Genomic DNA, 14418 nt, shown 5'->3' with positions numbered 1-14418 from the left:
TGTGTGTATGTGTGTGTGTGTGTAATTGAGTGTATACATGTTTGTACATGTTTATACATTTTCTATATGTATACATATATGTATATAAACTAAAGGCACATTCTTCTCTGATGAAAGTTGAAGTAAACTTTATCTGGATTTGTGATGTTAAAACATATTCCAATTCTATTCCATTACCTATGTAATTCATAACTCTACTAATAAATTCAAAACTAAGAATAGTTAAGTAATTTGAGCCAAAATTTCTATGTGTAAGTGATCTTAAGAGCTATAATATCTTTTGTTTCTTCATCAGCAAGAGGGCTTATATTCAGGACAGGAAGATATTTTTAAATTATAATACATTCTGAAAAATTAATATGACCTATAAATATTATTAAATGAAATATTTATCTCCAAATGAGTCTGCCTGAGGGTACCATTGCCTGTAAGAATTACTTGGCAGAAATTCAGAAAACTCTTCCTAGAGCAGTAAAAAAAGAAGCATCTCAACAAAGCCACACCACGCTCCTTTCAGAATTTAGAAACCCTCATCTCTGATGGTCAGAACGGACAGCATGGTCTCCAAAATTGCTAATTGATATCCTCAAGCAACCAACTTGTCTAAAGTACCTGTTTAACAACAGAAACAACAACAACAACTACCCGTTTTTATTACCCACACGTAGAGGCAAGACGATAACAAAGTTGTTACCAGGCTCTTTTCAGATAGATAGATCTTTCTGGAAGCCATGACAAATAACTATAAGTACATAATGACAGGAAGTTTGTTCTCTAATGCCATTTGCCTGTTACTGTCTCCAGTCTCTTAGAATCAAAATATAAGACACTAATGGAATTTGGTCAAAAAAAAAAATCAATGGTGCCCTCTATCTTTGAGTATTATAGATGGATGAAAGAAGTTGCGTGAAAAAAGAACATTGTGATAATAGCTCTTCAGAAAGCAGCACATTGCCAAGCACATTAGTGGTAAAATAAATGAGATGACACAAGTTGTAAAGCTGTGGCAGATTTGTTCTGCTTTGAAAAATCACAGTAGCAGCACCAGCTGCAACAGTCTGGCAATGCTAGGCACAGTTTTCATTCCTGCATCAAGCACAAACCTGGCACATAGTAGATACTCCACAAATATTTGTTGAATTTGAGTAATTGTGTTTACTTTTAGTACACCTTATAAAGGAAATAAATGATAAAATAACATCTTTTGTGATGTTACTAAAAATCAAAATAGATGAAAGAGCAGTGGTTGAAGATCACAAAGTACTCCACAGTGTGAAGGAAACTGGCATTGGTGAAGTTTTCAACATCCAGCTGAAGAAATCATTGTGTTTTCTAAATAAAATTTTTGTAACTGATTAAAAGAGGTGCTTTGTCAGGACTTCCTGTCTACAAAACACAGATCAAGTCAGCTCTTTCTGATTTTATTTCTGTTTCCTCTGCATACAAATACAAGGAAAGACAATCAAGGAATGCGTGCTGCTGGGCACAGCTGAGTGATTCCCCTCCTGGATCCCTCTGATCCGGGATGTAAAGGGTGAAATACAGATGGAGTTAGTGTCACTATTAGAGTAGGTTGCATGCAGGATTTTAAAATAAAGTCAAAAGTTTTGAACACGTATGTTTTAAAACACTTGCATTAGAAATGCAGTGTGAGATTCCACCAAATATATTTTTTTCTGGGATGTGGTGATCGCCTTTGGCTGACTTCTTGCCGCATGCTGTGAGAAACCAAGACATTAGATCTTAAATGCAGCAGCCAGTTAGTATTTCAGTTGTAGTACACATTTAGATAATTTTAAAAGATATTAACATATTTATAACTCTTGTCTGAGTAGATTATACTTAACTAGATGTGTATATATGTTGGAGTGATTTATAACAGTCATGTTATATGTAATGAGAGATTTTTGCAAGTATAACTATTTTTATTTTAAACTTTTCTCAAATTTCTCAAGAAACTGGAAACAATTTTCTTTTTCTTTTTCTTTTTTTGTAGGCTTCCTCACATATGTCCTTACCCATCTTTACTAGACTCACAACTAAACCTAGTATCTGTCACATGCTGTTTAATAAGTATTTGAGGAATAAGCAAAAGTTATGAAAATCTGCTTAGTATTTCTGTGCTCCTTGTCTTGAGTAGTATATTTTTATTTTTTATTTTTGCAAAGTAGTAGGCTTTTAGGAGTTGAATCAGACTTAGCAGCTTGATCTAGAAATGTCTGGAAAAGTCTAGAAAATTCCATTATCTAATGAAGTTCAGATTACAGGCAGTTTTGAATATTGGGGTGATAACTAGAGAGAAGGCATTTCCATCTTTTACCTATTTGCTCTCAGTTAAATAATAATAGAAATCTAAGTTCAGTTGGCAGATATCTTACTCTAAGTGAATATTAAAGCCAGAAAAAAAGTCAAGAGAAGATTCACTAATCCCAAATTTAGGCTTGGTATAACCCACTGAGTTAATCAGCAAATATTTACTGAGCACCTACTATTCCCAAGGAAAACAAGGAAGGGACAAAAGAGGCAAAGGTGCTTCCTGATAGTTTAACAGCTGTAGTGTAAGATGGAGCTGGATGAAGCCTACCTCCACAGAGTAGCCCTTTGTGTCTCACACAGGAGAAATCGTCACACTGGCAGTAAGGTCCATAAATGTTTCCATAGGGAGACAAGTGACAGATGCACTGCCCACAGTAGCAGTCACCCCTTCCACTGCACGACGGACTGTCAGGGGTCTCTTTGCAGGAATCTGTGCTCAGTGTGTCCTCGCCACACTCGCAGTGAGGGCCCATGTGGCCGGGGTTACAGGTGCACACCCCACACTGGAAGGATCCGTTCCCATCGTGGCATTTGGAGCTGTTCACTTCCACTTCTTTCTGACAGTTGCAGCTGCATTCTGGGCTGACAAGGAGTTCCAGGGTGTCCCCCAGTCCCACAGGCTTTATGACAATGTGCCTGCTTTTTCTCTCACAGTTTGGTATACTCATAGTCACATTGAATGAAGCCTGGAAAAGAAAATACTCATTATCTGCTTCCTCCATTCACCAACCTGCAGGAGGCGAAACAGGGCTGTGGGGAAATCAGCTTTGCTAAAAAAGTGTATAAGGAAGTCTCTGCAATTCTTGGAAGAAATCCAGTTTCAATGAGCTAAGCTAATTGCTACCCATCCAAATACTTTTCAGCCAGTCTGCTGGCCACCTACTTACGGTTTCTCCCACTTTCATGTGCAAGCATTTCTTTTGGTGTGGGAGTAGGGTACCATTACTACAGACAGCTGTGAAGGAGAGGTTGAGTCCCTCTGTGTCTCCTAATACTTCCAGCTCCACCTCAGACCGCAGTTCCTTTAGAGAAGACAAGAAGAGTTAAACGAAGACACAACAGAAAACTTAAGGCCAGAAGGAGAAACTGAATCATGTTCACTAGACTACATATGAATAAAATTAAATCGGGTCTAAAAGAAATTATCCATATCATTAAGCAAGAAGACAATCAATGTGTGTGTGTGTGTGTGTGTGTGTGTGTGTGTGTGTGTGTGTGTGTGTGTGTGTGTGTGTGTGTGTGTGTGTGTGTGTGTGTGTGTGTGTATTTCATATTGTATCTAACCTCAGGCCTTAATTATAAGATACACTATTATAACAATTAACCTGTGATCAAATACCTAGGGTGGTTCAACACAATAATATATATGATAGATATCAGCTGTCTTTGCTCTGAAAAGCATTTCATCATTCTGAAGGATTTGGCAAATTCTCCTACCCCAAGTTGCACAGTTTGGCTTATAAAAGGCAATTCTTTTGCTTATGTATTGCTAACATAATATAACAACAGCTTTCTTTAGTTGTAGGTGTCATTATTTCCTAGGTCCTATGAAGCAGCTGGTTGTTGCTTTTTAAAGAACACAGAATTGCAGCCATTCCTCTAAGGATGAATATTTGCTTCACTGATATCAAATTTACACCCTGCTGTTCTGTTTTGGTACATTTCTGCATACATAATAACTTTTCATCTCAATGTCGAGTCATGGTGTAAACTTTTTGAAGATGCTTTTAAAAAAATGGCAGTTAAACTTAGAACTTCTAGGAGCCACAATGCATTTAACAAGTTGAAATGGTGATCACAATTGTCAGTGAAAACTATCCTGATTGCTGCCTGACATGCAGCGGTTGCAAGATACCATTAACTACAAGATGGATCCAAATTTCACAGGTGTCAAAATGTAGGGGGAAACAGTGCCTTCAGATCATCATTGGAATTTATTGAGTACCTATTGCTCATTAAATGTAGGGTCAGGTACAGGAAAAGATCAAATTTCTGCTCTCAAACTTGTCACCCTATGTTTTCTATTTTTTTTTCACTTACATCATAAGTCTGTATCTGGGGGGACAAAGCCAAATAATAAAAAACCTAACTAGAATGGGGTTGGGGTTGTAGCTCAGTGGTAGAGAGCTTGCCTAGCATAAATGGCCTGGGTTCACTCCTCCATATACAATAATAAAAATAAATTTTAAAATATTATGAATTGAGTTATTGTACAAATCACTTAAAAGGCTTTGAGTCCTTGCACTAATTTCACTGCTGACATTTACAAAAGCATATTCAGCTTCAAATTTTCCTGAACTATAATTTTCCAGCTGTGTAGTATGATGACCCTTCCTTCTCCAAATTCTGCTTCTACTGAATTCATCAAGAATTAAGACAGAAGCAGTGTTGGAGAAGTGGCAGAGTGAGTCAGGAGCAAAATGAGAAATGAGGGAAGTGTCTGCAGGTGACAGCAATAATGAGGTCATTGAGTGACATAATCTAAACTAAATGAAGGCAATCTCAGCATTGCTATAATTGAATATCATATTGCAAATTTAACCAGGAATATTTGAATGCAAATTTCCCAGGGAAAGGACATCCATGTTAACTTCTATTTTTCATCACTTCATTAATTTATTTATGGAGCATCTCATATGAGTCAGGGAAAAAAACAAACCAGATGGATTTTTTTCTTACAGTTTAAATCCTAATAGAAGAGTTTACCCTTGGGTCCATTGCTATTTCTAGTACCATTTATTTATTTATTTGTCTTATGTCATATTTTTTATTTATTAAGTTTATTGGTGTATTTTAGGTATGCATTATGATCACATTCAGCATTGGGAATTTGTACCTGTACATGACTTACCTTGGTTCATATTTTTTCCCATTCCCTTTCCCTCCCCTCAAGCCCTCCACTTCTCCCTTTTTACATAAACTTTGTTTCTATTTTTCCTTCATTTTTTTCTTTCTTTTCTCCCCATGCCCTTAGTTCCTCTTCCCCTTTGAACATTTTCTTCCAATTTCACAGTATCTATTATACATTTTGGTCCTCGTTTACATTTTCAGTTTCTCACACCAGAGAAACAATTCAGTATTTACACGTGTCCTATTTATTTCACTTAAGAGTATGGCCTCTCTATGCATCCATAAATGTCTCTAGTTTGTCTTTCTTTATGGCTGAGTAATACTCCATTTTATTTTTTAAAAAACAAAAAAAACAAAAATTATCTATTTTCTACAATCACCAATTGATGGGCATTTGGGCTGTTTCCAAGATTTAGCTATTATAAATTGTGTCACTATTAACATGGGTACTCATGTATCACTGTGGTATGATGCTTTTAATTCTTTCAGGAATATACCCAGAAGTGGAATAGCTGGGTCAAATGGGACCTCTAATCCTAGTTTTTTGAGGAATTGCCACACTGATTTCCACAGTGGTTGCACCAGTCTACACTCCCACCAAGGGTGGAGAAGGTCTAGTAGCTTTTATTATTTGGTTATGGAAGGAACTTATGGTCAGATGAGTGCACATCAAGTATTTAAGATTTTTATATCAAGAATTAACAATCCACATGGCGCTGTAAAATACTCAGCTGATGTTTGTAGCCACAAATGTAGACACAAATTTCCTCTGCTCTACTAGAAGTCATTTAGAAGTATTTTATGTGTTCTCTCCATATATTCCCTTTCCTTCCATGTCTTTCTTTTAATTCTGAAGAAAAAATTCAATGTGCAGATCCCTATATTTTAAGTCTTTTAAGAATACATTTAAAAATAACAAGAGTAAGCCGGGCATGGTGATCCATGCCTGTAATCCCAGCACTTGGGAGGCAGGAGGATCTCTGTGAGTTTGAGACCAGCCTGGGTTACATAGTGAGTTCCAGGTCAGTCTCAACTACGTAGTGAGACCCTGTCTCAAAATACAAACAAACAAAAAAATAACAAGAGTAAAAAAACCACTTTGAATCAGTGCTATAACCTACTGCATACTTTACTCTGTGAATCATAATGTTGCACAGAGAAAAACTGTTTAGTAGAAGAATAATAGATGTGTCTTGATATTTTTGAGACAGTAAAACAAGGACACAAGATACAATTCAAATGTTTAATGCTATGATTTCAACTGCCTTGTAAGTTATGTGAATGATTTGGGACCATAAAGTGAGATGGAACCTTTGACAGAAGAAGCAGGGTCATGGATGGGGCTGTCAGACTGCAAAAAGGAAATAGTTTCAACAATCAGTATTTTCCCATTTGTCTGATTTCTTTAGATGTTAGTAGCCAACAATGTTAAGAATATTGTTGTAAAAAAAAATGGAATGTGTTATAATTCAGTAAAGTCTTCATTTGTGATTCTATTTGATTCTACACACTAAAACTTTATTGCACAAGAAGGAAGATTTTTTTTTTTTTTTTGAGACAGGGTCTTACTATGTAATTGAGATTGACCTGGAACTCACTATGTAGCCCAGGCTGGTCTTGAACTCACAGTGATCCTCTTGCTTCAGCCTCCTGAGTGCTGGGATTAAAGGCGTGGGCCATCACACCTGGCTTTTTTTTTTTTTTTAAATAGTGTTTTTTTGACAATTTTTCCTGCCTGGAAGAATTTCAAGTTTGAGATAATGTGATTAATTTTTGAAGTGAACTAAGCAAAATGAAATTTCTAAGGATCATCAGCGAGAGAAATTGCCCTCTTATTATTTTGATAGATACATCTGTATTTAGTTCTTTGAGTAAATAAAGTATTTGAGAATACTTAGAGTATTTGAGTATCTTGCTTTTCCTCCTTCAAGTGAATTTCAAAATTGGTAGGATGGTGTCAAAACCACAGGAAGAGTTTTTTTTTTTTTCAAAGCATGTATCTCTCCCTTCCCTTAAACTTCTCCAGAGATGTATATGAAAAGAATCTGAGCACATCTTTTTTTAAAAAAAAAAAGTTTCCCAGATGCTTCTGGTGAGTTATTTATTTAGAGGTCACCAGTGCAGCATATGCTAAGTGTGACTGCGTATGGGTCACTGATTTGCAATTTTCAAACATTACACATTAGGACAATTTTACTCATTTGTCATTATGTAAATGCTGTTTAGAGCAAATTCTAGAGCTTTATTGCTCTCTAAGAATTTACTTTTTTCATGCCTATCCCAATTTCCTAATTTAGAGTTACGTCTACATCTTTGTGTGTGTGTGTGTGTGTGTGTGTGTGTGTGTATTTGTAAATAAAGTCAAGAAAGGAGAATGATATTTAGGAACCAAAATATAGAAGAGTTCACAATTGGCTATCCATTGTTGCCCAATGTAGTTAGAAAATGAGAACAACAAAAAGAAAACAGCAACTCTGTGGGTATGTATCTTAATTTAAGGGAGGAATTCTGCCCTTAGTACTAATTCATGAAGTCAAGGCCAAAAATTACATAAGTACTCATTAAACAAATGGAAATTTCCTGGTCCCCTAAAGTAGGGAACCTAAAACGTGGTGTGCTTGGTGTTATGATCTCATCTCATTAAACCTATGGGATTGGTTCTCCACATAATTCTGTTACTCACTGGAAATTTACACTGAATTTTTTTCAGAGGAGAGCTTAATCATATGACTCATAGAGTCTTCAGTCAGATTAAAATTTTGCTGGGGATAGTGCTGCTGTTTGAACTCTAGGATCAGGTTTTTGACTTTTTACCTGCTGCTCCACCTTTCAGGAAGAAGATCTGCAAATGAAGTAAACAACATTTATATTTTGGCTACTTAATGCAGAGAGATTGTCTTAAGCACTGTCTCTACTAACAAATAAGAGGGCATATCATGGGCTTAAAACACATCAGTTTTTGAATACCAAAGTAGTCAACTTTCCATAAAGTATCATACATACTTCATAAGCTGAGATGATCAACTGGAGGATGTTTCCAGAGTCCTTGTGGAGCAGCCCCACTGTGGTTCCAGGAATAAGTTTTGCATAATTCTGTAAACACACAAGACTGAGTTAATCTTTGCTCCCTGTAAGGGAGAAATGTTAAATGTGGAGGTTAAGCTTATTGGTTGTGATCCTCTATTTAACTGGTGGGGGGAAACAGGCTCCTGATAATAAATGGAGGTTTCCCTGACAGTGTAACACCTACGTTGTGCTGCTTACTGAACTCGAGTGGGAAACAGACTGCCCAGAATTGCTTTGGGGAAATCTAGGATTTGTGGTCTAGGGCTGTGATTTATATTATGACAGGATTCAAGTCTCAAAAGATAACATTTAACTAGTGTCTTCCATTCCTAAAGCACTGTTTGCCCAAAAACTTCTGAGCATGAATTTAGGAAATTCCTTCTCTTTTTGTTAACATTGCAGAAACCGAGATTTGGCAATGAGGGAACTGGGTTGTTCTGAAAGTCATTTGGTTTGGAGGTCTTAGTGAACAATTTCTTGGGATGTATTATTGTACAGCTGCTGTTAACTCTCCCTTTTCTACTACTGGTAATGAGCTGTCCACTAGAGGTATCAGCGTAGTCCAGGGTTCAATTAGCAGTGCTCCCACTATATATGATCATATGAGTCAGAACATAGTCCTAACTGGTCTGAATATTCTGCTTCTGTTGCTTCCTTCCTCTGAGAACATATAGTACCAGGTATCAAGCCTGACTAGGGGACAAGGCATTACAAAAAAGTGAAATTTCCAGAAAGCTGCATATTACTTCTCTCTTACATTTTATCTTTTAAAAGTTTATTATTTTCAAATGAAAAGCTTTCCAAAGTGTGTGATACACACTGTTTTAAAGACTCATAAGAACAAACCAATTGCTTTTTAAAGGGATAGAGTTATACTTATCAATCATTCCATATGTAGCAAAGACTTTCACAACCCATGAAGAGGTTGCACCTACACTGTGTAGGCCCTGGTTGCTGTTTTGATTCTTGTCTTTGTTTTAAAATAATTTCTACCTTCTCCTTGTTAAACTCTTGGTATCTTAGATGACTCATTTACTAATTTATTTGATGCAACAACATCTAGTTAGTAAGCTTAATATTCTGTGCCACACAGATAACACTTTTTCTGTCAGCTGTGGTCTTTTATGCTACTGTGTGCAGTGAAATCAGAAGACTGAGTTATTGAAATTGTATACAGAAAAGAGTAAGCAAGCTTTGATCGATTTAGGATATCTCATATTGCACCCACATAATATAAATATGATATCTTATTCTAAAGAGTTAAGTGGTTTAGAAAGTGCACTAAAATGGAATTAGAATTAATAACTATCTGTAATTATGATAGTGATAATAAGTCCATAAACCAGACAATGGGAATGAATGAGAGGAACAAATGGAGGCAGGGTGATGTTAGAACACAAAGGCAGGTGGGACGTACTGGGTACTTGCTAGATGTGGATGTCTGTGTAAGTTCAAGCTTTCTATTTTACATGTCTGGGGAAAATGAGCTTTGGTTTTGATTTGTGGGTTTTGTAATGTTCCACTTCAGTGTTCATGTCTGAAGTTCTTGGAAATCTGAACTCTTAAGTGTTTCAGATGTGGCTGTGTTTTGACACTGCATTTTAAAATTGAGGGGGCCACAGGCAGTCATCCAGGTAACATTCTTCACCTTGGTCCATGCCCCACATTACTGCGTGTTGGCAGAGGGCCCTCTACTAGTCTCCCGAGTCAGGCAGAACTTATAAAATAGCAGGAAGGCACTGCTTCATCAGCTTACCTCTTCAAATAAACACATGTCACAAAAGGCTGTGAAGCATGAGACCTGTGGTTAATAGCAAATGCCTAAATAGGGACTTGAAGTCCACTCAAGTGGAGCTGGAATGTGTGTAAATTTGACTGATCCCAGAAGAGAGGCAGACAGAACCTTTAGAGGTCAACAAAGAAAGGTTTAGATACTTTGAAAAAGAATTTCAAGGCTCTTAGCTTTGCATGAAAACTGCCATCCTTGAACTCCCTAGTATGTCCAAGGAGGCAAGGTCATGGGAATTTTCTGCAAGCACTATTCGAAGGAGTCTCCAGATTTGGAGTTAATTCTTGGCTAACAAAGCTGAACCCATTGACTTCCTAAAGCATAAGTATGATCCCACGTGTGGTTTGACATTTGGCATTTGGCTATTAGAACAAGTAGCTAACTTTAATGGCATTTGCTGATTGCCAACAGAACAAGACTGCAAAGAAGCTGGAAGCAGCAGTAACCAGTGATAATGCTGACAATTGTGGAGAAGAAAACTATTAATTAATTTTGGATCCTGATCCTCCCCAAGCATTTCAAATGATTAACTAAAGACATGGACAATTTGGCTTTGTGGGAGAACACTGTAAAAATTATACCTTAAATCTGGTATTATTATGATTACTATAAACATCATGTATCAAATGCCTTCCTTTCATTAAAGTCCTAAGGTGCTATTATAAATCTTCATGAATAAACATGCTTAATGTTAGAAAAAGGGGGATTTTGCATGCCTGGATGTGATGAATTATAGTACTGTGGCTCTGAAAGATGATACTTGGATATTAGAAATGGTGAATTCTGTAAACATGATGTTGCTTGAGCTGATTAAAAATGTAGATTCCTATGCTTGGGCTTGAAATCTCTATTATTTTTTCTGTAGATTATCCTACTTACAGGTTTTCTACCTTCTCTGCTATGCCACCCAGGAGTTCCCTAGGTTGCTCTTCTCAGTCACTCTGATTTTACTCCATCCCCATCTCAAAAAATATTTCTTATTCGTCCAAAGTTGGCATTTGCTCCCTGAAATTCTCCTCCTTGTCAAGGATAGAGAATTAGAAGTGGACAGGGGCCATTTAGTGGATAGGCATCAGAGGAGACAGAATACAGCACCTGACTTCACACTGGCACTCTCTGGGCTCCGCAGGGTCTAATTATCAGAACCAGCTGTCAGGTGTGCACTTTTGGTCAGCTCCGGGAAGAGGGACATGTGGTTAGCCGCACAACTGCTTCTTGGTTACTGTGGACAGGCTGTTGGTAGGCTTTCTCTTCAGAGATTCTGGCTGGGACCCTTGGTGACCCTCTCGTGCTTTTGGTAATGTCTTGGTGTTCTCACCCTAAAAGGGACAGCTCCTGACATGACCTCCATTCCTGATTTGACTGCATCTCCTGTTGGATATCCCCTCAGAGTCTGGCTGGCTTCTTGGTCCATGTTCAGTGTTAACTGTATCTTTGCTGGGCACCTTTTTGGAGTTCTGCCTCAGATAGGGTGGTGAGTCTATCCTGGACCAGTATCTTCCCCTCCAGTGAAATTTTGGCTGTGGTCTCAATGACTCCTTACCTTCTCAGAGCTCACTAGCCATCATTTTATAGAGACCACAATATTCATAACCCTCAGTAGAGCATGAGGAATCCAAAATCAACTTGCCACACACCACCTAGAAGCACTTTTTAAAAAATGTAAAACCAACTAGAGCAACCAGCCATATCTCTTTAGGCTTTGTGCTTATGTAACCCTGCCTATGAAGCCTCACTAATATATTACTAATAACACTACTTGGCTTTATACTCAGCAATGACATAAGATTAGCCTTATTTGTTTTTAATATATTAGCAACTCGCATCAATGTTTATGCACTTAAATATACTTACTAAATGTATGTTTATAGCGGCACCATAGCTAAATTATGTAAGTGACCAATAGTCCATCACCAAATGAATGAATAAAGAATATATAGTAAAGTTTAAAATAGTGTAGTACTCAACCATAAAGAAGGATAAATTGGCATCATTTGTGGGAAAATGGATGGATCTTGAAATCATAATACTAAGTGAAATAAATCAGACACAGGAGGTTAAAATCACATGGTTTCATTAATATGAAAAACCCAAACTATCAATAATTTGAGAGCAAAATAAAGAGAGATAGATAATTAGGAAAGTAGACTTTAAGGATGAGAAGCGATCTGGGAAAGGAGGTAGAGGAAAGATCAGCAGGGAAAGGGAAGTGAAAATGATGTGCTATGTATATGTACCATTTCCTCAATGTGAATGTAATTATTATGTATCACAGATACATACTGATAAAAAAAGATAAAATTCATTCACTAAATGATTGGCTTGTATAGACTCAGAACTCATGATGTTGTATAATCCGCTCATTAATATTTCTAACCTTTCAAAGTTTTCTTGTCATCTCTTTGTATCCTTTTGTCAGTAGCTCTTGTCTATGCTCTTGCTCTCTGAAACTTTAATGGCAGCACAATACACATATGTAGTGTTCAAGTAGTAAGTTAAAAAGTGAATGAGCAAGAGTAACCATCATGAAGGGCAAGCAACCAAACACGGTCAGCTTCCTAAAATCCTTCTGTACTACTTCCCAGTTATTACTCCTCCCCGTCACAGCATAACCGTTATTTTGACGTTTATTGCTATAGAATTCAGGGGAGACATTTTTAAGGCCTCATATGAACTTTGGGTAACAATACTGAAGGAAAAAAACAGTTGGGAGACTGGTCCTACTTGACTTCAAGACTTACTCTAAAGTTAGAGTAATCAAGACAATGTGGTTTTGACAAAAAATAAAAAAATAAAAAGATGGTTAAAAGAACAGAATTCAGAGCTGAGAAATAGACATACATAAATATAATCAACTGATTGTTGATGAAGAAGCACAGCCACCACAGTGCAGTAAAAATAGTATTTTCAACAAAAGCTACTGAAGCAGTTGGACATCCACATGCCAAAAATATAAAAAGAATCTAGACACACACCTTATATTTTCCACAAATATTAACTCAATATGCATTGTTGCCTAATTTATAATGTAGAGCCATAAAATCCCTAGAAGATCAGAGAAAACCTAAGTGATTTTGATAGTGATGTTTTAGATTTTTTAAAAAAATGCATGATCCTTAAACTGAAAACCTTCATGTTAAAATCAGGAACAAGACAAGGATGCCCATTATCACCACTCCTCTTCAATATAGTTCTGGAAACATTAGCCACAGCAATTAGACAAGAGAAAGAAATTTTAGCAATAACAATAGGAAAGGAAGAAGTTAAACTGTCATTATTTGCTGATGATATGATACTCTACATTGAAGACCCAAAAAACTCCACCAAAAGACTTCTAGACTTAATTGACAGATTCAGTAGAGTATCTGGATACAAGGTGAATACCCAAAAATCAATAGCCTTCTTATACACAAATAACAGACTCACTGAGAGAGAAATAAGGGAAAAAATTCCTTCTACAATAGCATCCAAAAAAATGAAGTACCTAGGAATCAATCTAACAAAAGAAGCAAAAGATCTCTACACTGAAAACTACAGCACTCTGAAAAAAGAAATTGAAGAGGATATAAAAAAATTGAAAGATATCCCCTGCTCCTCGGTAGAAAGAATCAACACAGTGAAAATGGCCATAATACCAAAATTCTATATACATTCAATGCAATGCCAATTGAAATTCCAACACTATATTTCACAGAACTAGAGAAAAGAATCCAAAAATTCATTTGGAACCATAAGAGATCTAGAATAGAAAAAGCCATTTTAGGCAATAGACACATGGCACCAAGTATAACAATTCCCAATTTGAAACTATACTACAAAGCCACGTGATAAAAACAGCATGATACTGGCAAAGAAACAGGCCTGAGGATCAGTGGAACAGACTGGAAGACACACACACAAAAAAAACCCAGATGTACTCAGCTACCTCATCTTTGACAAAGGAGCTGACCATCCTCAGTGGAGGAAAGAGCGCCTCTTTAATAAATGGTGTTGGAACAACTGGATGTCAACCTGCCACAGATTAAAATTAGACCCTTATCTTTCACCATGCACTAAATTAAAATCCAAATGCATTAAAGATCTAAATATTAAAACAGAAACATTAAACTTGCTGGAAGGTAAGTTAGGCAGAACTCTGGAAGACAATGGCATAGGAAAAGACTATGAACAAATCCTCAGTATGACGGGAACTAGCAGATAGAATCAACAACTGGAATCTCATCTTACTAAAAAGCTTCTGTACTTCAAAAGAAACCATCAGCAGAACTAAGAGACAATCTACAATGTGGGAAAAAATTTTTACCAGCTGTTCCTCAGACAAAGGACTATTATCAAGGATATATAAAGAACTCAAAACAATCAGTCCCCCCAAATATAAAGACCCGATTCAAAAATGG

At 36.7% G+C, this 14418-nt stretch overlaps 1 protein-coding gene across 2 annotated transcripts in view; it reads right to left on the bottom strand.

Annotated features, from left to right (window-relative positions):
- Itgb6 (integrin subunit beta 6) overlaps positions 1 to 14418 on the bottom strand; it is an 80920-nt gene that overhangs the window by 28289 nt on the left and 38213 nt on the right. For both annotated transcript variants that reach the window (XM_010606818.2, XM_010606819.2), the window contains 3 exons: positions 8170 to 8259; positions 3204 to 3338; positions 2585 to 3002 (listed from right to left, as the gene is read on the bottom strand). In XM_010606818.2, the coding sequence (XP_010605120.1) occupies positions 2585 to 3002; positions 3204 to 3338; positions 8170 to 8259 (643 nt within the window). The remainder of the gene's footprint in view (positions 1 to 2584; positions 3003 to 3203; positions 3339 to 8169; positions 8260 to 14418) is intronic.

Source organism: Fukomys damarensis, unplaced genomic scaffold, assembly GCF_012274545.1.
Source record: "Fukomys damarensis isolate Sample0158 unplaced genomic scaffold, DMR_v1.0_HiC HiC_scaffold_26, whole genome shotgun sequence".
Classification (NCBI taxonomy): domain Eukaryota; kingdom Metazoa; phylum Chordata; class Mammalia; order Rodentia; family Bathyergidae; genus Fukomys; species Fukomys damarensis.
This window is presented reverse-complemented; position numbering and strand designations above follow the sequence as displayed.